Source organism: Amblyomma americanum, chromosome 9 (genome assembly GCF_052857255.1).
Source record: "Amblyomma americanum isolate KBUSLIRL-KWMA chromosome 9, ASM5285725v1, whole genome shotgun sequence".
NCBI classification, from domain to species: domain Eukaryota; kingdom Metazoa; phylum Arthropoda; class Arachnida; order Ixodida; family Ixodidae; genus Amblyomma; species Amblyomma americanum.
Window position 1 is genome coordinate 80,944,381 of NC_135505.1, and position 24,941 is coordinate 80,969,321.

Here is a 24,941-nt window from a genome sequence, read left to right on the forward strand (position 1 = left end):
GCAACTTTGTTGCCCAAGCTTTTGGCTCACACAATAGACGTGTATTGGGGCGTCGGGCTCAACCTCACCCAATAACGCACTCCGGTCCGGCAGGTCGTGAAAATAAGAATAAAATGGAACAGACGTAAAAAAGGAACAATTCAAAAGAAAACAAGTCGCGAAGTGTAAAAACAACTAAGACTGTGAAATACTTCTGCAAGACAATTGATAAAAAAGGAAAAATCATGATGAATAGTTGCTCTACTCCTTCGACTCATAATTCAGGAGCGGAGATAGGGTATGTGCTGTTGTAATTTATAAAATTAATAGGAGTTTATCCTATAGGTAGATAGCTAAGTTTTTCAAGCCTGTCATCAATTCTAAGGGAAGCTATTTTGAATGTATTGGTAAATTATGGTTCTCGCACTTCATTGTCGCGGTTTGTTCGGAAGTTTGATTCTAGGGTGCCTATTTTCACGTTACTGTATTCGTGAGAAACAAATTTAACATGCCTCGATGGCGGCAGATTGGGCAGAGATTTAGCTTGTCCACGGCGATTTTAAAACCGTTTTCAGAAGCGAATCTCTGTTTGGCAGATATATAAGACCAGACAAGTTGACCACTCAAGAAAGTACACATCCTTTAAGCGTTCATTAATGAAGTTTTCTTTGAATTTGATGCAGCAGTCGGCGGCTGTGCTGAAGTCGGTGGTTGATGCTGTCATTTTAGCGCAGACCTGGCAGCGAGCTTTGTTTAAGGTATACAGCCTGCGGTCTGAAAATGATAATTTTGTACGAAGTGAAAATGCCCCAAAGATTCCCATTTCGTCGATACACGACAAGCAGGGGAATCTTCACAGCAAATTTGCAGCGTTCACTTTTGGTATGTTGTAGATTTTTGCTGGAACTACCGATACATTTGGTACAGAGGCAGGGTGCGTTAGAACTAGATTTGTGCGGCTAGCGTTGTCGGTAGCATGCATTGTAAGTCTTGTGATTCTATTCGCGGTGAAGCCTACCCGGTCTGTTCATGGCATCTTGAATAATTTGTGCGGGAAATTTATGTTACGGAATTGCGCCTTTTAGTTCAGTACAGTTAGAGCTGCACAGTGTCTCATTTCGCTGCTCTCAAAAACCAAATACTGTTGAGGAACTTTGTGTTTCTGGTAAATTGCACTATATGAGCATCTTAGAAACTCAGGCGCACAGTAGCAGACAGCAGCCTTTTTCGAGCTGCTATAAATACTGTGCTGGAACAAGCATGTCCCACTCTGATTAGGACTTCGCCACATTTCGAACGTCTGGAAATGGTTTTTTCCTTTTTAACCGTGTGTCGTCATACTTTATAGGTATATAACTAACTTCTGCTTCATATTGCCTTCTTCGGCCACTGTTATTTGTATATACAGCCGCACCGTTGCTCAGCTGGTAGAGCACGGGACGCGAAATTTGAATGTAGTAAGCTCGAATCCTACCGGTAAAATGTGGTTAATTTTTCTTGCGCTGATAGTATTCTTCCAATGATAAAATACAAAAATTATATATAGAAGGTATCTCCTATGCTCCTTACGTTAGGTGAATCTTGGCTTCCGTCATTAATGCCGCAATGAGCACCTCTTTCCATTCTCCCTCTGCTGAATAGTAAATCGAGGGCCGCGAATCTGGTTGTCTTGTCTGGCAGAGGGTTCTCGCACAGCTTCCGCCCTCACCAGTACACCACATTCTTATGTGGCACCGGCGGTAATACATGACGCATTACGTCCGCCGCAATGGACGAGGGCGCGCTGGTAAGCCCTCTCAAGGCTCTCGATCTTTTATGGCGCGAGGGCATCTGTGTCCAAAGTGTGCCATGGCACACTGCTTTTGTTCTACTCAAGGTGATGTCAAAGACGCATTTCCCAAGCATTTCACCCTAACGAAGCCGAGCACCAGGCAGCGTAAGCTTTTACCGATTGTATCAGAAGTGGGTACCAAGCCGCACCAAATATCGAACCCCGCTCCTTTTGCATGTGACGCGGAAGCTCAAACCAGTATGCCAGCCCTGCGATTTTTACTCTAGACAAAATACCTTCGAAACCGAAAGATTGTTTACCGCCGCGGTGGCTCAGTGGTTAGGGCGCTCGACTACTGAGCCGGAGTTCCCGGGTTCGAACCCGACCGCGGCGGCTGCGTTTTTATGGAGGAAAAACGCTAAGGCGCCCGTGTGCTGTGCGATGTCGGTGCACGTTAAAGATCCCCAGGTGGTCGAAATTAATCCGGAGCCCTCCACTACGGCACCTATTTCTTCCTTTCTTCTTTCACTCCCTCCCTTATCCCTTCCCATACGGCGCAGTTCAGGTCTCCAACGATATATGAGACAGATACTGCGCCATTTCCTTTCCCCCAAAAAACCAATTATTATTATTATTATTGGGCAGCCGCTGTAGCGTAGTTCGTAGAGCAGCGGACGCAAAATCTGAAGGTTGTGGTTTCGGATCCCTTGGGCGACGTGTGGTTGTTTTTTCTTCTGTTTTTATTAAACTCCAATGACAAAAACCACAAAATAGTAAATGGAATCGCAGCTGAACAATAGATGTGAATAGTATCCCCCAGAAACTGATACCATAACCGCGAGAAAACTTAATCCACTAATTCGATATTTTGACGATATTTTACATGATGTCATTCACGCCAGACATAGTTTTAATTGCTGTTTGCGATCTAAGTTTATTTCAGGCGATCAGTTTTTTTTAATTATGACACTACCAACACAGACTCGCGTGTAAGGCAGCACCCATCGCGTTGTACGACGAATGGTTGCATCACAGTTTAGATACGTAAGTCTGGAAATGCATACAATTGAAGGTGTTTTATGGCTTATGGGAGTTCAACCTCTCAAAGCGACTCAGGCTTTGGAGACGCCGTAATGAAGGGCTCGGGAAACTTGTACCACCTGGGATATTTTAACGCGTATCGACATCTCACTGTACACGGGCCTCTAGAATTTCGCGTCCATCAAAATTCGACCTCCGAGGTCGGGATAGAACCTGCGTCTTTCGGGTCTGCTGCCGAGCGCTATAACCAGTAAGCCACAGCGGCGGCGGTGCAGATGGCGTCGGTTCCAATTCCTGTCGCGAGCTAGCCTGCAACTTGGCTCTCACAGGTAAGCTGTATGCGAAGTGATATCGTGTAACACCATCCGGAACGCTGTACGATGAACGGTTGCTTCGCAATTTTGGTACGAATGTCACCGCATAAATGGCGCCCCATGGAGGCCGGCCAATGGCGAGTATACAGAGTGTTTAACCTAATGCTTCACACTATTTTTTAGAAATAGGCTTTTTGTGTTAGGAGAGTGCTTTTTTCGACGCATAATTATCAGCTGTGTAGAGGATCAGAATACAGATAAGACGTGCCAACTAGCAGGTTTGTTAAATAACATTGAATAGTCGCCTTTCTAACTATTCCTGTTAGGGTCCTAAAATATTGAAAGGCGTTCGGACAACCTTTAGTAATATTCATATCACTTTTAGAATTTAGAAAGCGCCTTTACTCTCGGCGTTGTGGGCAACAACATTTGGCTATTTCGACGAGTTACGTGCACTGGAGAGGTTGCTTTGCTACCGAGCTTCTCCAAAGCGTGTGTATTTTGGCGCGATGTAGCCAAAAATGGCATCGCCACAGCCCCAAGGGCAGCATGTTTCCAAAATTCTAAAAACTGTTATTCACATTACTAACGGTTGGCTATCACGTATCATTATTTAAAGAGCCTAATAATGATAGTTAAGAATTTAAGTAGTTGACCGGCTGGCTAATTAGCACGTCTCAGCCGTACACTGATACAATACACCGCTGAGAATGCAATGCCGTAAAGCGTTCTTCTAACTCAAAAAGCACATTAAAAAAAAACTGCGTAAAGTCTTATGCTAGACACCCTATATGTAGACGAACAACATGCACAGCCCATTTTTTCGAGTCGGAAGCGCACCAACCACCTTCACACTCTCTGGCCTACATTATCCGTGGTGCCTGAGCCATGCTTTCAATGTGCGAGATGCGCTCTTGACGCATTTTTGTCGCGTATTTGCTCTTTCGTGGATTCAGCACTGCGACAATGAACTATATGTTCTCTGGGAAGCACTGAGTCGGCAGCAGAAGCAAAAACTACCAAAAGCGAAAAAAAATGTGAATGGCAACATGTGAATCTCATGGTCACCCACGCCAGCACTGTGCAGCAGGCTTTAAAGCTGCATCAGATTCCTGCAGACGAAGAGCAGAGACCGCTATGGGATTTATACATTAACAGTAAAGACTTCACTCCTGTGTAGCTTGCCGACTGCTCGAAAACCTCGTAGGTGCAAAACGGACAGACGGAAATGCAATGCCAATTTTTAAGGGTTACGAACGAAAGACGAATGACTGATGTCTTGCCTTCGCATTGCATGCCCAGCCCAAGCCCATTTCTTCCGCTTGATTTCGAGTGGGATGTATTAACCATCCTTTGGTCCCTCACGCACTTTTCCCGCTTCCAGTCTCTTAACGTTACGCCCATAGTTTTTCTTTCCATGGCTCGCTGCATTGTCCTTAACTTAAGCTTAGTCCTTTTCGTTAGCCTCCAAGTTTCTGCCACGTAGGTGAGTACCAATAAGATACAGTTGTTGCACACTTTTCTCTTAGGGATAATGGGAAACTGCCGTTCATGATCCAAGAGAACCTGCAATATGCGCTCCACGCTATTCTTATCCTTGTACGTATTTCTCTCTCATTTACTGGATGTGCAGTCACTACCAGCCCTAAGTAGAATTTCTTTAACGCTTCCAGCACTTCGCTGCTAGTTGTGAACACCTGTTCCCTTGCTACACTCGATCTTGAACATTACTTTGGTTTTCTGCATGTTAATTTTTAGGCCAAGCGTTCTGCTCTGCCTAACTCATTGATCATGATTTGTAGTTCATCTCGTGAGTGTCTCAGCAGAGCAATGACATCAGAAAATCGTCGATTATTTGGGTAGTAAGCTACTGAAGTCAAAGTTGGCACTGAAACTAAGTGAAGCTTTACACATGCCTTTTGTAAAGCTGGAGAAGTTATAATTGAAAAGAAATATTATTTTGGCTGTGTCAGGAAGAAATCGCTGAAGCTAGCTAGCCGTGTGTCTCTCATACGTATGCGTGTCTGCTGTGTGACTCTGCGTCTTGACTTGGCGGAGCAATGACACATATTGATTCTCTACCTGAAGCAAAGTTTTCTCGTATCGTTTTCTGCAACAAGATCAGGGAATAGATTTCGATTTAATTAGAGGGGCGAAAAAATATTAAAAGAAGGAAGCGATGTGATCCTGGTTAGCCTATTTCTTCTACCTGGAGCGTCAAAACGTCGGCATCGTAAGGTGAGAGTGAACGAAGCGAGATGTCGCGTACATATCCCCCTTTCCATCACACATGCACACACATATAAAAAATCTGAGCAGTTGTATGGCCTGCATGCAGCGGCAATGACATATTTCCGATACCGTTCCATACAGCTGAGCAACAGCTGCGCTTCAATTGTTGACGATCGCCGAACATTCAAGCGTTAGCCACAGCTGCTCCACTGAAAAGGGCACTTTGCCCTTTTGGTTTGTTCTACTACATGACAGCGACTATTCCCACATAAGACGCCAGCTGGTACGCATACCGTCACTGTGAAGGAGTGAGTCAGTGCTGTTGTCTCACATCTACTGGTATGCCTTTGACACCTCTCTATGACTGAGCCCGCTGCAGTGTTACAGTTTGATATTCAAAAGAAGAAGAGAGTTCAGAGGAGCTTGGAGGGAGTTTATGTAGAGCGTACAAGGGCGTACAAGTAAGTGGCTTTCGAGATTGTTTTAGCATAGAGTCGCCTGATCCAATTTCATGATCGGCTTCGCTGCTCACCAGCTCCGCCTGAGAAGTGGCGTGTCTGCATCTCTCGACGCCATCAACTCATGCAAAGATAGCTCCCCTAGGAAGCGTGTTGAGCTATGCTGAAGCTTTCTTTAATAAGGCGTCATGCAGCCGCAGACAAGTCTAATCCGCCGATTTTGGCAGATGATTCCAGACTGCTCCACAGTGCTGCTATTGGCCGATTCACACGACGGTCCGTTCGCCTGCGGCCCGCGCATCACGTGTTCATGCTCCACTAAAAACTGGCCTGCGATTCGATGACGTCAAGCGGATGCGACGGACCAAAAGAGCAGACGACGCGCTGGGTGTACCACTGTTGCCAGGTTACTTTAATGCGTTTGGCAACGCTGGTCAAACTGGTTTTTCCTCCCGACCCATGACTGAGAATGAATGGTGCAGTGTCGGCCCTTTGTCCAGTTCCTCAATGGCCTAGGCCGTCTTGCAAGCCGAATCTACCACTTCGTCATGGTAGCGAACGCTGTGAAACTTGTCAAAACAGCGCGCCAGCTCAACGCCACTCAGCGAAATGCCGCTGCTGAAATATTGGCAAGAGCGGTTGTTGCCAGAGCTGGCGCGCGCATCTTCGCGGGCAGCCGCTAATTCCCGCGAGGGGAGAGGCACTTGAACTTCCTTTGTTGTCCAGTCCGCGGGCGGACAGCACGCCTCTTGATTTGGTGACGCACGAACACGTGTTGCGCGGGCAGCGGGTGAACAGTCCGTGGTGTGAATCGGCCATATGGGGCGGCGACTGCTGAGAAAATGGCATTGTGACAAAAAGCTGGCGATCTCATTTTGCCTGTGGAATATGCTTCTTCTGAAAGAGCAGAAAAATTGTTCCCTTCGTGCTGCCAATCTCAGATTAAAATTCACCAGTAAAAAGAGAAGTGCCGAGCAGCGAAGCGACATTGTTTACTGTGTACAGTTTTTATTGAATATTGCGCCCGACGCCTTCTATCGACCATGAAGGCGTTAAAGAGACACCGACTCAATATATATTGGGGTCTTAAGCAGTAGATGATCATTTTAAAATGGGAAACAGCAACTCCTAGTCTGAGCATTGTTATTCTAAGGTGTAAAAAGTCCTCGAACTGAAATACAATTACGGACAATCTAACACGCTTCGACAATGAAGAGTAGGTGGTGCCAGAAACGGCTCACAGCGGCAGGGTGTTTCTGTCCCAACGTACGCTTCCAGTAGCTTACACCGAGTCTCCTCCGGTGATGATGTCTCGCGTCTGACTCGACCGGTAGTACAAATGTTCCTATCTTAAATTCAATTTTCTGAGCACAAAAACAAGCAAATTTTTTCCCGAACAAACTACAACATAGGCCGACAACCATAAAGTTGATCTTTAATACGAAACAAAATCGTAACAAATTGCCGTTACTGTTGCGTTAAGGGATGCTGATGCAATTACTACTCGTCTGAAAATGCCTCTAAGATAATTTACATACATTGGCGTACATAATTATCATTTAAAGAACCTCTGTGAATAAGGCCGAAAAATTGGCAAATGTTTTCAGATTTAGGGTGTTGGGAAACAAGCAGGTGATCGCTTGTTATCCATGAGCCGCTTGGAGTACACCTTTGGATACGGTTGTTCATTTCCATTATTTCTCAATATATGTAATGCTAGTTGCTTGGCAAAAAACGTTTGGTTGCAACCCGCTCATCACAGATCTCTTCATTTTTCCTTCTTTGTCATTTTAGACGTGGCGGAAAGCATCTCTCAATTACGCTTCACAAATAAGTGCAACGTTAAAGCTTTCGAAAATTAACTGAAGGACAGGTCATCAACTTCTTGTCCAGGTGCCTGACATAATGAAAAAAGAACATGAGCTTTAATTGACCTGCCCAACAAGCTGCGCACTCCGCGCCCTTTCAAAGGCATTGGTCGCATATGTCATTTGTTTTAAATAGGTCACCTGGGAAACTTCAGTGGCGTAAAAGTGGACATTTGGCTAGGCCTTAGTACCTGTTCACTGCAGCACACCAATATGCTGCGTACGCTTAATATTCGCCCCGGACGAGTCTTAACAACCTGCAAGCTTCTGAGAGCGGAGTATGCATCAACTGCAAAGCCGTTTCATGAGATTCCGAAGATTCCGGCTCTGCCTCTTATTGGAAGCTCCTGGATCTATTTCCCAATTGTAGGTGAGTAACCTGATCTTGGAGCAGGTTTCTGGTAGCGCATGAGATGAGCAAAAAAGTTTTATTTTGGAGTTGTGCACGGTATTGAAAACGACTAATTGACAGTTCTAATTTTTAAAAAGTATAGAAACTAATCAAACAGATGACTATAAAGTCACTTGGCTTAAAGGCCCGTTCATGGGTTACCTGGAAGGATATGGGTATAGTGAGAACAGAGAAATTCGTAACTTTTGCGTGGTTACCACCGGAGCTATCCGGAAATAGTTCGTGTTGAAGGAAGAACGTTTTGCAAGAGCGTGGGAGTGCGCAACCGAATGGTGGCACCACGGCAACCATATGGAGGATTACTACGGCGGAAGGAAGTAGTTATGGCAAGAGCCGAGGGTAGTTGCCAAGGAACCAGCAGCAGGCTATTTCAATTGGAAGAGGAAGGAGCGTTATAAAGGAAGGAGGCGTGTATAGCGAGCGCATAGGTAGGTGTAACCAGTGGCTTGTTTTCATGGAAACTGTCTGGAATGTGTTCACCGTCGAGGGAAGACGAGGTGGTGAGAACGGAATAATCTCCTGTCGGAGGATGGTTGCATTGCAAGGAGGTTATGGCGAAAGCATCTAAAAGCTTAATTGGGGGGTGCTTTTCGTAGAAGGAGGAAGGTACGGCAAAATACCAAGGCGCAAGCGGAGTATGCTCGTCACAGAAACCGCCTCTAGGTTAGCTACGTGGGAAGTACGAGGAGGAGGGTTACTGTGGAAGGGAGAAGGTATGGTCAGAATATAGGAATGCGTAATCGGATTGAGGTTAGCATGGGAATCATAACAAGGGTGGTTATTTTCTAAAGTGAAGGGAAGGTATGGTGTGAGAGGAGGAATATGGCACGATCTGTCTGCGTCATTCCATCCGTCATCCCAGGGGACAAGCATCGATTGCGCCGCGGGCCTAGAGCGGCTGACTGAAAATGAAAGCTAGTTGGAAAACGAGCGTGTGTGGAAACAAAAAAGAGCGCTGTTTATCTATAAAGATATAGAGTTGTTTCATGTTCTCTATCTCAACGTGCCGTAAATGTAGACGTTTAAAGCTGTCACTGTTAAGTGTTAGCACTGACAACTGACCCGGCAAATTTTTTAGTCTTGTCTAAACGGTTCATTTTAAGCAGTCGCTTTTAATATGCAGTCAAAGTGTTTCGAATTAGTAGTGGTCGGCGAAAGTATTACATATCATTGCAGAACTCTCCCGGCCTTGCAATTTTACAATCCAAGTTGAACAGAGTTTAGATATTGGTATAGTAACCGTTTACTGCATATTATTCCTAATGTGCAAGTCCACGAAAAAAGAAAATTGTGCCTCCGTCGCTGCAGCAGGTACTTTTAAATTCAATTTTTTAGTTTCTTCGCTCTTCATACTCTGGCTACTGCAGTAATGGCTGATAACAAAAAGCAACTCGCCGACACGCCCCGTGTTGTGCTTCATGTTTTGTCAGTGTTCAGTGCTTGCGTGCCGCGGACAGTCGGCGCTGCAACGTTTCTTTTTATGCGAAGTAACAGTTTTTTTCTATTATTTTCTGCTTGACTCCTTCACATTATGACAGCTTAGTGACTATTGAGAAGAGGAAATAATCGAGCGTTTCCCCTTTGTGCAGTTGAAGAATGAATAGCTGCCACATGTAGTCTATCCAAGATGTACGCTATCCATGTTATCAAAAAAAGTGTCATTTGCATGAGTCAGTTTATGTATTTTATAATTCAAAGACCCCTGGTATAGGGAGTAACATCAGTAATGGGCATGGAAATTAAACAACAATGATCTTGATGGCGTTCTTAAAACAGATGGCGTTGATATGATGCACGGCGTCCTGTAGTAGATCATTTCAGCACCAGGATGACGTGACGAAAAGAGATAGAGAATGAGTGGTGGTTCTTGGGGTGGAATCGTAGACGGTCTTATGATGACTAATAGGGCTGGACAGGCGATGAGCAGGTGACATGACTGATTTCCATAGAGCCGAATGATAAAATGTTTGAAAAAGGCACAATCGAGAAATTTTTCGTCCAGTTTCAAGGCTGGGTAAGTTGTCTCTGGATTTCAAAACAGACACACTTTTGATTTCGTTTATAGTAGTTTAACGTCCTAAAGCTACTGGGGCTATGAGAGACGCCGTAGTGAAGGCCTCCGGGAATTTCGACTGCCTGGGGTTCTTTAACGTGCACTGAAAGCGCACAGTACACGGGCCTCTAGAATTTCGCCTCCATCGAAATTCAACAGCCGCGGCCGAGATCGAACCCCCGTCTTTCGGGCCAGCAGCCCAGTGCCATAACCACTCAGCCACCGCGGCAGCTCAGGCACACTGGTTTGTCTTGAATAATTAGAATGAAGAAAACGAATATCACGATTTTGTCATTTTTCCAAGTTTAATATAGAGGTTAGACCTTTGAGGATCACATATTGCTGAAATGTTTTCTAATTTAGGCCGGCAAAAAGTTAGGCATGTTAAATGATTTGATAGATGGGGTGGCAAATCGTAGTTTCCGCCGTATGAAACCAAGGGAATGTTGTCATTTTTCCAAGTTTAATATAGAGGTTAGACCTTTGAGGATCACATATTGCTGAAATGTTTTCTAATTTAGGCCGGCAAAAAGTTAGGCATGTTAAATGATTTGATAGATGGGGTTGCAAATCGTAGTTTCCGCCGTATGAAACCAAGAGAATGATTAGCCTCGTTAGCGATATTTAGGATATGAGATGGCCATGTAATGTTTTTCGCGTTGTATTAATACCTAAGTAATTACAGGAAGAGATGGACGACACCAAAGATAGCGTATATAGAAGAGATTGCATCTTTCGATGATGGAAATAAATTACCCATGTTTCGGAAATATCAAGAGACATTAACCAACGTTTGAAAAAGTTTCAGTTCATTTTTCGTGCGCTGTCAGTGGTCCGTCCCGTGCTTGCCTCTCCTGATACGCGCCGCAAAGAGGGCTGCTGCGGGCTGCTGTGTCGGCGTACTTACAACAACTGTGACTGGGAGGGTTATAACGATAACTTTCCATCAAGCCCGCACTAGAGTAACTATGATGGCAGAAAAGAGGAGGAGAGAACGCTCGGAAGAGACAGTTTTGGTCAATTTACGTACACACTTCCTCTGTGAGCTGTCAAACAATGCGACTGAGCAGTCAAAGCAAGATAAGCGCACTGATATTGTCGTCCTGGAATTTGTAAAATGGCAGATTACCATCATGAAATATGCTGATGTAGCAGCGACGTAGGCATGGAAGTGCCATCAAGTGTACTACGTACGCGTAGCCGCGTGCACAGGTACGAGAAATATGAGAAAACGAACGAAATTACTGCAGGATTCCTCATGAAGCATTTCAGAGTGATAGTTATCATGCGTTAACTTAAATACTATACGGCAAAAGAGTTAACTGTATACTTGTTTCTCCTATGGTACACGGAGAATATAACAGTTGTAACATGCTAAATAGTTTTCTCTTAATAATACGATGTTACGCTTACTTGTTCAGGGGCGCAGATTTTTATTGTCCAGGCACGCACAAAAAAAGAAAATCCTGTTTTCGCGCAGTACGTGCATGATCACTGAGTGTCATTGACAAAATAAATTGTTGCGATTGCATTTAACCCATAAGTGGGACGCAGCATAGTGAAGTCATATCAACTCGTTGGTAAGTGCTTGGAATGGCTGCTTGAGCTTACTTAAAAAAATTGTTGAAAAATTTCTGACAGCCTGGAATCGCACCAGGCACTACTACATGTGTAATGAAGAAAAAACAAAAACAAATGCTCAGACATTTCGCTAAAACTTATCTTTTTCTCCGAACATAGTAATATTGCACTGCAATTGTATTCTATTAGTTTGAACTGTATATAAAGCTCATCTTTCTTTACTTTCGGACAAGGTGCATTTCATCGAGGGCTCAGGCTGAGCAATCTATCGCACGTATTATCTTCAGCCCTTACCTGGCTACGCCCACCGCTAGGCGAAGGCCTGCCCTTTATCTCTGCTCTTAACCAAACTGATTATTAGATGAGTGGTAGATGCACAAGCCACGCTCTCTGCTCGATTAAAATGCGTTTGCCGATTTCGAGCGATCACACTTAAACCGAACGACAACTTTCCGCGCAGGAAGGTACGACATCCGCGACAGCAGCCAGGCGGCATGGGATATGCGACTCCGGCTGGGCCCCATCGTGGCCGAGCAGCTTCCTGGCCGCAGGGTTCTGGTGCATCTCTTCAGTGCTGACGACATACGCACTCTGTACCGGGAGGAAGGGCGGATGCCACGTCACGTGGGCTCGCTGCCAGTCAAGCTCTACCACCGCAGCCGAACGCCTGAGTTATTTGCCAATGACGGCCTGCTCCACTCGTGCGTACCCGGAGGACATTTAAGTGCTCCTTACTTCTATATACATTTTAATGCCACAACATTAGAAGCCTCAACGGCAAAGCAATGTGTCGTCGGAAGCTGATTTCGCTTCTTGGCTGGAGAGAGCTGACATCACTAGACAGAAGGTTTTTTTCTGGTTTGAAAGGAATGACGTTACCAGACGTCACTTCCAGTAGAGGCATGGGTAGCTGCATGTGCTATCAGATTGCCGATATAAAACTCAATTATATCTTACCATTTTTTAGAGATCAAGCTGAAACGCTTGGTTCTTATTTATAAAAAGGTTACGCTGTTTCACCACATTCATCGTGTACAGCTGTGTTGTAGGCCTCATGTTGATTTTTTGTTGTGTTTCGCATGGACTTGACAGTTATGCAACAACGCACCGCGGTTAATATAGTCTATTCCGTATTAGCGCGGTGTTTTCTACACCAACACTTTTTAGCTTTTTATGATTTCTTATACAGCTGCTGTTTTTCTTCCCCTAGTCACAATCTAAGCTCTTGCTGCCCTTGCTTGGCTAAACTTGATCTGGGTAATTTTTGAAACCTCTCCAAGATATAGATTTGGCGGCAAGAATATGCCACCTGTCTCCATTTCATTTGAGTGCAGCTATGGTTTTATATGGCCGGTTTGAAAACTGGAAGAGCGGGAGTTTAAAGTTTTCTCCGTAATAACGCATTTTAGTCCCGTCTAGAAGGCGACAGCTTGTACATTTCCAGGTATTCTAAGGCAATGTGTAAGAGAGCGGTATTTTTTAAAGACTTCTTAATCAAAAACTGGCGTAGAACAAGCTTTTGATGCTTTAATTTTAGACATGCAGATGTAAATCAAAGAAATGCATAATTGCAAGCTTCATGGAGCACACCGTAAAGATGATCAGAAGTCCAGTATTGCCTGACACACTCGTCTATGCGACGTAACCGGTTTTATTATTACACGGCGTAATTTCCATGTGTTTGCATAGCATACGTGGTGGGCTGATGACGTCACCCGCACTGGCAACGTCTTCGTCATAAATGTTAAGCAGCGTTATTCCAGGTCTCTAAAAGGTTGCAGGGCCACAAGTACGCGAGCAAAAAGGAAGCATTTTGCTGCGACTCCATGGCTGGTGTGCCCGCGGCTGCATGACGCGAGAGCTGGTGTGCAGAAGCTCGTTTGTACAACATAATCCCCCCGCATGCGGTAGGGGCGTATCACTATGGTTTTCAGATCGTTCTGTGGTGGCATCATTAAGGAATTTGTGCTTCAGATATTTTGTGCCACACGAAGCGCCATTTTAAGAAAATTTGAAACTAGAAATCGTAGCTTGACATGCTCAGAGAATGATGTATTTCGGTCTTTCTCTTGCTATTCTTCTCCCGAAGAACTAAGAATACCGCGGCAGCAAGCAATATCAAACCAAGATGAAGGCACACAGTAAAAAACATTTTCATCAGATCTGTTAAGCACTGTCTCATTAAAGAAATGCACCAGCACCGTATTTTTCCAATTTAAAGCCTTAATACCAGCATAATTTCGCGCCTTCATAACAGCCAGGGCGAAGAGTGGCAACGCCTACGGACCCAAGTCCACGGCGGCGCCTCAGACCCCCGTACAATACATGCCTATGGCGAGGACCTGGCGCAAATTGCGGATGACGTCGTTCGCCTCATCACAACTTCGCGGGACAGCGCTGGGGAAGTGAAAGACTGCCACACCATTATGCGAAGATGGGCGTTTGAGTGTGAGTGAAGCACTATCTTTCCCTATTGCTTTTTTGGAATTCGTTAAAGATTCCGAAATATTGCTTCTCTGGTATTTTAAATCTTTACATGACGAATGCTTGTAGTAAACTCTAGGGTACGGTACTACAAGCTCATGTAAAGCTATGATGACTGCGTATATCTTTGCTTATGTTTGAAGTTCACCTGCAAGGATATATGGTGGGTTCTTTCCGTCCTGAATGTTTTTGCAGTTCAGCTGATGCCAAGAGCAATGAGGCTGGTCGAGTCCTCTCTTGGGAGCTCCTCATACAAGTGTGAAAGTACCGTTTAACTGTTTAGTACCATTAGTAATAAAAGTACCGTTTAGAGCTGCACTACCGTAGGTTTGTTAGCGTTGAGTAACAAGCAGCTCCACCCTGTTTGATAAAGTAAGTTTCCAAACCTTACCGGCGATAGGCAGCACACCTGATTATCTACACAATGGCGAACACGAGCCGTACGGCAGGTTGTTCAATAAAAAAACTGCTTCAAACACAGAAGAGATGGTGTCAACGAGTACAGAACTAAAAAATGGAGCTTTGCAAAGAGAGAGATAAGTGGCGTCACTGGCACATTTAAACGCCAGCAGGTGAGCTGAATGAACGTCGAGATGGAGCGAGTGAGCCCAAGAGCCAAAGGGATTCGTCAGAACACCTCTAAATTCGAACTTGCTGTACTAAGTCGATTCGACGGTAACGGGGACCACATTTTTAAGCTTCCTGTCGAAATACCCAACGGCACGCGACCACCGCGCAGTACCTGGGCGCTGGACGAACCACGTGAATGGAAGTGGGGGAAATGCGCAGAGGCGCGCGTCGTAAACAGCGCGCAAATTTATTCGGTTGAGTAGCTGAAGCGTGGCCAATAACAGCGAGGTCTTCGTGCTTACCCCAGTTTACAGTAAAGAATTAACAGCCACTTTCAGCCATGCCTAGCGCGAAGCTCAGTAAAGCGAAGCGAACTGAGCTGTCGGACCGTTTTCAGAGGCCAGGGCCGTCCATTTCTCTTTAAGCCTGCCGTTTCGCGCACGTCCTTGTAGCGTGGACAAGTGAGAAGCCTGCAATTGAGGTTTGTGTTGTGCTGTCTTGAGTTTTATGGCACATAGGCAACTAAGGCCACGGTGCGCCAGGCTCAAGGTATAGAATTGGTTTTCTGTAGAATGTTTAGGAATATAAAAAATCGTCGCTGGTGTAGATGGCCTAAAAATATTGTACTGCCTAGTAATAACAGATAAGAAGAAATCCGGAGATAGCTAACGGGAAAAGCCTCATACAAGGTCAGGTAGCCTCAGCGGCTGTTCTTGGCTGGGCAGGGATCCTGAGGCTCCCAAATTAATCAAATAAAAAGCCTTAGCCTTCTCAGGAGTGAGAAAGTGGGTGAGGTGTATCATGTTATAAAGCAAACCAGTGCTTCAAAATTTAGTTATTGAAGTGCCCCTGCTTCTATTAAAAAGCATAACAAGGAAGGTATGTTAATAATAGCATTATCGTCTAAGATGAGTGCTGGATAAAGAGGAATGCATTCTCTATAGAGTTGAGTAAATGTTGCGTTCTTAGTGTTTCCTGTTTCACACATGACAATAAAATGTTATTAACCGTATGATCATCTCCGCATTCGCAAACAGGTTTGTATTGTTTTGATAGCAGGAAGGGTATCGTAAGGTGCATGTGGCCTATCTGGAGACGGCACAAAATCACTTCCTTAAAACGTTCCTGATGCACACATGATTTAAATTCACCCAAAACCGGCTTTACCAATTGTAGTGTAATATTCATTTAACCGTTCCATGCCGACTGAAATTTTAGTCCTAATTCGCGCTGTACAAAGTATATTCAATCATTAAAAGGTATATTTACAATTTTTCCCTGTCACAAGCTTTAGAAGCGTAGAAGTCTGCCCTCTCGTTGCCTCTTATTCTGACACGACTGAGAACCCAGCAGAATTTTTTGTTTTGTTCCCGAGCTGTGGCTGTTACTATCCTGTCTATGATTTCACCAAGAATCGGAGTGAGTTCTTTACCAGAGTGCAGAGCTCTAAGTATTATGAGGGAGTCTGCGTAGATAATACTTTTGGTGAGGTTCTGTTTTTCTATTTTTTCTACGGCCACATACACATACACTCGGACCACTGCCCTTTCTACGTAAACATCCGTTTTGAACCATCTGTATAAAACTGTGGAAAACTACTGCATTTTTCTTCGAGTGCAATGAATTCGTGTACTATAAGATGTCGTGGAGTTTGGTTTTTATGGAACTGTGTAAGAGTAAGATCGCAGATTGCAGGAAAACTGTACCAAGGAGGCAGTGTATCTCCTCTCCGAGCAATGTCAGATAATTTATTTTGTACGCCGATGTTTTGGCACATCTCTTCAAAACGCAGAAGGGGTGGCCTGATACCTTGTAGTTTGTTGTTAAACAGTGTCCTAGATAGGCACTTTGTGACGATGGGGTAACATAGGTGTTTGGGCAGCGAACGGATTTTTAAAATGTATGAGCATGTGAGCATGGTTCTTCTGTCGGTAAGGGATGTTTCGTTGACTTCTACATAAAGACTATATATTGGTGACGTCCTGCAAGCACAAAACGAAAGACGCAAACCTAAATTATGTACTGGATGTAGTCGTTCCAGGTTTGAATATTCTCGGTGACCCGTAAACTATACATCCGTAGTTTAAGGTAGAGCGTTCCGCGGAGCGATAAATTTTAAGACATGTCCTGTCAGCACCCCATGTTTACGTGAAAGTACTTTCAGCATAGTTAGGGATGAGGAGGCCTTCTTTTTCAGTGCGTTTATATGAGACAGGAAAGTGAGTTTTTTGTTAAGGGTTATCCCTAGAAATTTGTGTTCATTTTTGGCGGACGGGTATCTGTGTTCGTTTCAGGTGTATGAATGGGCCGGCTTGCTTGCCTCGTTTCATCGAGAAAAGAATGGCTACTGTTTTATGTGCGGAAAACTGCAAACAGTTCTGATCCGCCCAAGTCACTAGTTTATTCATGGTCAACTTTGTTTGTCTCTCGCTTGTTGCTACGTTTGCGGATGTGCAGGCTACTTGAAGACCATCAACGTATACACTTAATAGAGGATGGACTTTGGGATTATTTAAGTTATGAAATTCAATTTTATAAGAAACAATGTCGTGGCTAAAATACACACAATTCAGGTTTGAGTGTGCTTATATTGCAACTCGCTTGCCGTGCTGGTCGTGCACATACGCGGACTCACTTCAAGAAACCTTTCTTATGAAGTGTTGCATATGAATGAGCCAGCGTCTTTCGCTGTAGGCTTACACGAACGCTGCCGGGACAAGGCCGTCGTTTCGATTTATCTAGATTTCCTAATGAATGTGGGCCGAATAAAAGAAAATTTACTGTGTCGACGCCCAAAAGTTGAACAAGCCGCCAATTTGAGACGGCAGCAGGATGTTGCTGGCGTAGTTTAATTCCTATCATCATCATCAGCCAGAGTACGCCGACTGCCGTTTGTCAGAGGGTGATAAGCCGTGGTGAATTGGTGTCGAACGTAGCACGAAAGAAGAATTTCGTCGACGAAATAGAAGCGGAAGCAGCGCCTACAGTTGGTGAGCAGCTGGCGGGGGCTCCGTGGTGCAGGAGGACGTCGTGCAGAAGGAGATAAGCCCCATCACTAACGTAGCTGTTCGCAAGGGCGCACGTGATCTCGTACCGCGTGACAGAGTCGGTGACGGCGATCCATTTGTTCGCCAAGGTGGACACCGGGAAGGGCCCAAGCAAGTCAAGGTCAGCACGAAAAAACGGGTAGGCTGCGATGGCTATCGGCTGCAAGTGTCCGGGAGGCAGAGCAAAGGGCTTCCTTCGGCGTTGACAGCGCTCGCAAGCGGCCACGTAGCGTTGGAGAGAGTGGTAGAGGCGAGGCCAGAAGGAACGCCGACGAACGTGGGGTATGTGCGATCGACGTAAAGGTGATCAGCCATCGGAGCATCATAGATTTCGAAGGAGGCAGAACAAAGGCATTGAGGGGCGACAAGCAGGAACTCAGCGCCATCGGGGCTCACCTTGCGGCGGTAGAGTGTGTTCCCGTCGATGACGATCACAAGGGAAGGATCGGCGGGGTCGGCGATGAGACGGTCGATGATCGAGCGTAAGCTTGATTTAGTCGCTATTCGTCGGCGATGTGTGAGAAAGCCGATTTATACAAGACACAGGTGTCAGACACAGTCCATGGAGAAAACAAGATAAACGGGGCAGGTAGTGTGCACCGTTATGAAGCCGGCCAGATTTGTGCGCGACAGAAAATGCACGACAGGAATGCTCTTGCAAGCGCAACATCCAGCGCCCGAGGCGGCCGGCAGGGTCCTGAAATGAAGACAGCCAGCACAAAGCGTGGTTGTCGGTTACAGCAGTGCATGCTCGGCCAAACAGGGGCGAAATTTCGTAATGGCCCAAACATCGGCCAGCCACTCCTGCTGTGTGATGGAGTAATTCTTCTCGGTTGTATAATGGAGTCGGCTGGCATAGGCATTCACGTAGTGGTGGCTGCGTTGCCTTCGAGCAAGGATGGCGTCAATTAAGTGGTGGCTAGTGTCTCTGCTATGCTTCACAGGGGCGGAAGAGTCGAAGTGTGCCAAGACAAAAGGGTTGGTGACGACAGCAATGAAACTTAAGAAATCGTCAGCGTGCTTAGTAGCCCATGAGAAGTGAACGTCGTTCTTCACCAGATTGGCGAGAGAGCGGGTGGGGTGATTTCAGCGAAATTGGGGACGAAGCGGTAAAAATAGGATCAGAACCAATTTAAACTCCGCACGTCACTGGACGAACGTTGATTGGGAAAGGCACCGAATGCGCCGACTCGGTTAGGATCGGACTTAACGATGTATTTCTGCATTTCTTGGAGTTAAGCTGAAGGCCGGCGCGGCGGAAGAGTGCTAGGATAGATGAAAATCAATGCAGGTGGCAGTCAAATGTGAATGAGAAAATAATCACGTCTACAAAGTAGCATAGACAAGTTTCCCCTTAAAGCCGCGCAGCGGCGCGACCATCATGCGTTCAATTGTGGCAGGGGCGTTACAAAGGCCAAAAGACATTACTTTGAATTGGTAGAGATCATCTGGTGTGCCGAAAACGGTCTTCTCAGGGTCTCTCACCAACAGAGAGTTGCCAGTGCCGCGACGAAAGTAGATGAATGAAAAGTAGCGGGCTCCGTGTAATCAATTCAGGGCAATGAGCGGAAGCTGATATACATCTTTTGGTCAAATATTTAGGGGAATCCCCCAAGGTGGAGTAGATTTGTAATGAGGGAGTAATTACTCATTAGCATCCACCCAAGCGCAGTCATACAGCAGCGCTTTAGCTGCCAAGTTTTCGAGAAAGCTTTATAGATTTACTTTGTAGCCGTATGGCTGCGCTTGGGTGGATGCCAATGAGTAATTACTCCCCTATTAGGAATAGACATCTTTCTTGGTGGTTTTGTTCAGATGCCGGTAGCCGACACAAAAGCGCCAACTCTGATCTTTCTTCTGAACAAGCACGACAGGGGCTGTTCGAAGGCTCGATAATGTCGTTGGCCTGCATTTTGTCGGCTGCAGCTGGATAACGTGGCGCTCAGAAAGAGAGACACGGCATCGCAGCCAGTGTATAGGACTGGCAGCGACTGTATGAATTCGGTTAGTAACAACAAACGTTTGCCCAGAGGTCGAGAACCAAAGTCAAAATTGTCATTATAGGACACCATAAGGTGGTGATGATCGTCAGGATACTTCAGGCTCAGATCTTGCGCAATCATCCCGGAAATAGGAGTTACACTAGAGATGGGTTGCGGAGGGGCGTCAGAGGGCGGGTCAGATGTTAGGGTCGAAACGGTGTATTCCGCCAGAGACGTCAAATAAGTGAGCGAAATGCCTTCGGGAAGAAATTGGGTAGACAGGCTGAAGTTAAGGACAGGAAAGTAGGCACTGTTCTTTTTTTTTTGAGGCGCACGACGAGATGCGAGAGAGTGACATTATAGTGCAGAACATATATGTAATGGGGCTAGCGACGTAGTAGACGTCAGGACTCAGTGGAAAAGGCGACATAAGAAGGTAAACTGCAGAGTCAGGGGGCAGGCCAGCGAACTCCGTGGAGCAAGGGCGGGTAGGGCTGGACGAGGCGTCAGAGCATACGGGAAGTCTAGTCGAAGAAGGCCGCCAGAGCAGTCAGTAAGGGTAGAGTGGGCTGTCAAGAAGTCCAGACCGAGGATCACGTCGTGAGAGCACAGGTGAAGGACAGCGAACAGAATCGGAATGTGACGTTCGGCAATGGTGAATCGAGCAGCGCACGTTCCAGTAACAGCAGCAGTACTGAAATCGGCGACGCGAACTGTTGACGAAATGGCAAGAGGCATCACTTTGTTGAGGTGGCGGCGAAAGGATAAGCTAAGGACGGATACTTGGGCGGAAGTGTCAAAAATAGCTGATACAGGAACATCATCCACACAGACGTCAATGACATTACAGAGACGAGCAGAGGTCAGCAGATGATTTGCAGTTCGGGCCATCAGTGCAGCGCCATCTCCAGGGGGTGCATCGGCTAGTTTTCGGAGAGTCGTACGGCGAAAAAGGAGGAGGAGCTGCGGCGAGGAAAAGGAGAACTAGAACTTTGGGTATGCGGTGAAGGTGAGCGTCTGGACACGTGCACAGGCGGAGCGGTCTCTGAGCGCGATGACTCATAGCCGGAGGAGAAACGGCTGGGTGCGTAGTTGGCAAGACGATCAACTTAGACGAATGGGTGGGGAGGAGAGTACCAACGGTTATGGCAGTGACGAGAGATGTGACCCACCCGAGAGCATGTAAAGCACATGGCCGATCGCCAGGGGTACGCCACTCCACAGGATTACGGTAGCGGTAACGGGTCATGTAGGTTTTGGTGGGCGTAGCCCTGGCGACCACAGGATGGATGGGGCTCGATCCCAGGTTTTTCATTGCGCGGCTAGAAAATATAGCCCATGTTTCCAACAACGGCCTGAATGAGAGATACAGTGGCCATCGTGTTGTCTGGAAAAGGCGATGTGGCGGCAACGGGAGTCAGGGCCTTTAGTCCACGGCTTACGATACGAGTCAAGATCTCTGTGTTCGAAGGCTGCCGTAAGATCGGTAGATCCTCGGATGAGGAAATGGCAGCTGTGTTTGGTAAAAGGTCGAAACGGAGCGAAATTCTGCGGAGTTTGCCTGTTCAAATCGCCGTCACAGCTGTAGGACGGAATCAACCGTGGAGCAGTCCTTACTGAGGAGGAGATTGAATGCCTCGTCAGGAATGCGTTTTAATATGTGCCCCATGTTATCCGCCTCGGAAATTTCTTGATAAAGTTTTTGGCGCAGGGTCAATACATCCTGAATATTGGAAAGGTAAGATTCCGCAGACATTTGGGCACGAGCTTCAATTTCCGTGTTAGCGGCGAGCTGCCGTCGAAGAGGATGTAAGATCATCTTTGTGGTTTTTGAAACATATGCGTGCGGTTCTGGCAAGGTAAAACATTACATTCGCAAGCATGAGCGTAGCGTCCCACCTGTTATGTTTGCTGACACGCTCATAAATCGAAAGCCAGTCCTCGATATCCAAGTCGTCGGTGCCCCAGAAGGTGCCCTTTTAGCGGTGTTGGGCCACAACGACAATCGGTGCTGTTGGAATGGATGGAGCTGCTTTGGTAGTAATCGCGATGGTACCAAGGTGACGACCTCTGCGTAGATCCAGCTTGTAGGCGTGCAGGGTGGTGACGTTATCCCGCACCTCACACCATATGTTACGAGGAGGTCTCCATAAACAACTGTGCACTGAAGAGAGGACTCAACGAATGGGGCTTTAAGAACGATGACGCACACACACTTAGTGTGGTCGTCTTCAAGAGCACCGATAGTTACTTCTTTGCCAATGGGTAACAATATCTTCTAGTGTTTTCAAACTAGACTCTTCTAAACCCTGATGCCGCTAAGCCTAAATAACTTCTGAGGTTTGCCCTGAATCAAACGCTTTCTCATCATAAAAGACGTCTACGTATAGTGGTCGGTTATGTTGTGCGCCTTTCTTCATCTCCTGATTGATATCACCTGATTGATGTATCATCTGATTGATCCTTAACGAAAGCCTGCATGATCATTTGATTGTTTGAAGTCAACAGCTGCTCTGTTTCTGTTACCGATTAACTGAGGAATTACCTTGTAGTCAACTGACGGTAAGCTGATCGGTCTGTAATTTCCCAAGCCTTTGACTTTCCTTTGTTTTAAATTAACATAATGCTGGCGCTCTTCCGAGCACCTGCTACGCTCGAAGCCGTAATAAATTGCGTATACAGGGCAGCTAATTCCTCCTGCACTATCTCCGATCCATCCTTCAGCACATCTGCTGTTACCTGATACTCGCCAGCTGATCGTCGCCAACTGACCGAAAACGCGCATGTTATTTTTAGATGAGTTATTCCGAAAACGAAAAGCGATCGCTACCATTGAGTAAATGGGTAACCCCATTTTTCTTGTTTTTGAGGCCTAACCATGAGTGGTCTAACACCCCAGTACAGAGTTCTTTTTAACTCGTGGTAGTCGACATTGAATGGCCTTGTTCAGAGCAGGCACTGGTTCAGGCCACTCATGTCGGGTTCATGCAAATGAGGCTTTACAAACCATGATCTGCTTAAGGCGTTTCGCTGTTTTGAGTCAATCAAATACAGTGTGGCCAATGATGAAACTGCTACTAATAAGATTCCTCCAATTTAGGGGTGCGTGAATGGTACTTTTCCGAAATCGAATCTATACAAATTGTCTTGCTTCGGTACCAAATCGAATACCAGTAGTATAGTTAAAAACGGAATAGAGTACAAATCCAATATTGTAATGATTATTCGCTAACTGTGTGCTAATATTCTTGCAAAATTAATAATCATGTAAAACAGCGAACCGCTTGCGATGACGCTCCAAATCATGGATTTAAAGGTGTGGTTGTTGAAAAGATGCAATAATGTAGGTGGAACGCAACATGAAGTCAGTATATCAACTCCATGAATGTCATGACACACGCATCAGAAAATTACGCTCAGCTACTGAAAAAATGCCGACCAAACTACAGCCACGTCTTACGTTACGAAACAAAGGTTATCACCCTTCGCGGCCAATATTGGGCATGAATGCAGAATTTGTCGAACTTTGCTGAATCCCTCCTCGTTGCCCAGTCTTGGAGGCTATATGTATGAAAATAATCAACGCCACCACAAAAATGGGCCGCGTCGCGGTCTGAACGCGCCGACTGATAGCGGCATCATGATGTGCGACATCGGTGCGAAAGAGCCGTCCAAGAAAACTAGGCATGCCCTATTCAAATTTCTCACATGTTATTCAAAAATGATTCGAAAATTTAAGATTGTTTCCTATTCGTTTCAAATAATTCCGAATGTTAACGATTTGATTTGTACAGCGAATCGAATTGGAGGATATTCGTCGAGATATTCGAATGTTTCGAGCATTCGCACACCCTTAATCATTCAAGTAGATGCATATCGTTTTGTTTTTTTGCTTCCCTAGGAACCGACAATCTCATTTTTCTGAAATATTATTTCGTCTCTGCTCCCGACTGAAATTTATACATTTTCAAGTATGCATAACTTAACACACACAAAAAAACGAAGGTAGGCTGTAACAGATGCAGGAATTGGTAAATCAGTTCTGCACGCCGAGGAGCGGCGCTTTACCACTGACTTTTTTAAACAAACATTTCTGCAACGTAATGTTGGGAACGGTGTGCTTTGACAGGGAATCTTTAGCGCGGCCTCCTGTCAGCTATTCGAACAGAGTAGAAAAAAAAAGTTACAAGATGTTGCTCTCCGATAATTGCATAGGAAAGCTTAAGAATCACAGCAATGGCATGCTTTTCGAAAGCTAGAGATCAGGAAAATCGAGCTCCCCACCACATCTTTTTCAAATTCTCTTAAGCTACGTTTGAAACCTCGGCTGCAAACAAGAAACTAAGCTTCATGAAATCGCTATTGAAACAGGTTTCACAGGTAAACACGCGCATTGTTTGCGCCATTTTGGGGCTTGCTAGTTAAGGTGTGTAACTTCCTCCTTGCCTTAGCGGGTACAGTGAAATTGCAGGTAAAACTAGCAATGAAATCAGTTCTCAAAACTTGTGCGGGCTCAACCGAATTTCTGTTCTCCCGCAAAAATGTGACATAGACATTGAAAGTAGTCCGGTAATTAGCACCCGAAATTTTATCTGTGAGCTCTGTGCTTAGGAAAGCCAGCCGCGGTTATCGAAAAGTTGGAGCCTTCGCCACCAGATTCCACTTAGCGCCTGGCATTTAAAACACTGCCCAGTCTATGTGCAGGCACGTGAGCCGCCGCGAACGAAGGCCGTTGCTTTAATACAATGGATCATGATGTCCGTGCTGGTTGAAGAGAACCCCTTCAGTGTAATCGCATCTTTTGTGTTTTTGTCTTCTTTTACAGCGATTGTCTTCCTTACAACCAATAAGAGAATGGGCGTACTGAAAAGCGATCTGAATGAACGCTCTGATGGAGCTTCCTTGATGGAAACAATCAACGACTTCTTCTCAATTCTGAATACAATGACGACAAAGTTTCCCTTCTACCGATACTTCTCAACGCCTTACTACAGACTGTTCATACGGAGTGCAGACGACGTCACCAGGTGAAGCTTTCTTCTTTTCCATTCTCCGTATTCCTTAACAAGCACCTGTGTAAGCTGGGCTCAGGCGAGAGGTATATTTTCATTAAAAGAGGGGTCAACCAGACTAATAATTCTCTGAAGTT

At 45.6% G+C, this 24,941-nt stretch overlaps 1 protein-coding gene across 1 annotated transcript in view; it reads left to right on the plus strand.

The window, feature by feature from the left end:
• The first annotated feature begins 7,876 nt into the window (after window positions 1–7,876).
• The window catches only part of LOC144103456 (putative cytochrome P450 12a5, mitochondrial), a 64,573-nt gene continuing 47,508 nt past the window's right edge, over window positions 7,877–24,941 (plus strand). The window contains exons 1-4 of the mRNA XM_077636169.1: window positions 7,877–8,033; window positions 12,170–12,410; window positions 13,967–14,157; window positions 24,618–24,819. Of these exons, the coding sequence (XP_077492295.1) occupies window positions 7,877–8,033; window positions 12,170–12,410; window positions 13,967–14,157; window positions 24,618–24,819 (791 nt within the window). The remainder of the gene's footprint in view (window positions 8,034–12,169; window positions 12,411–13,966; window positions 14,158–24,617; window positions 24,820–24,941) is intronic.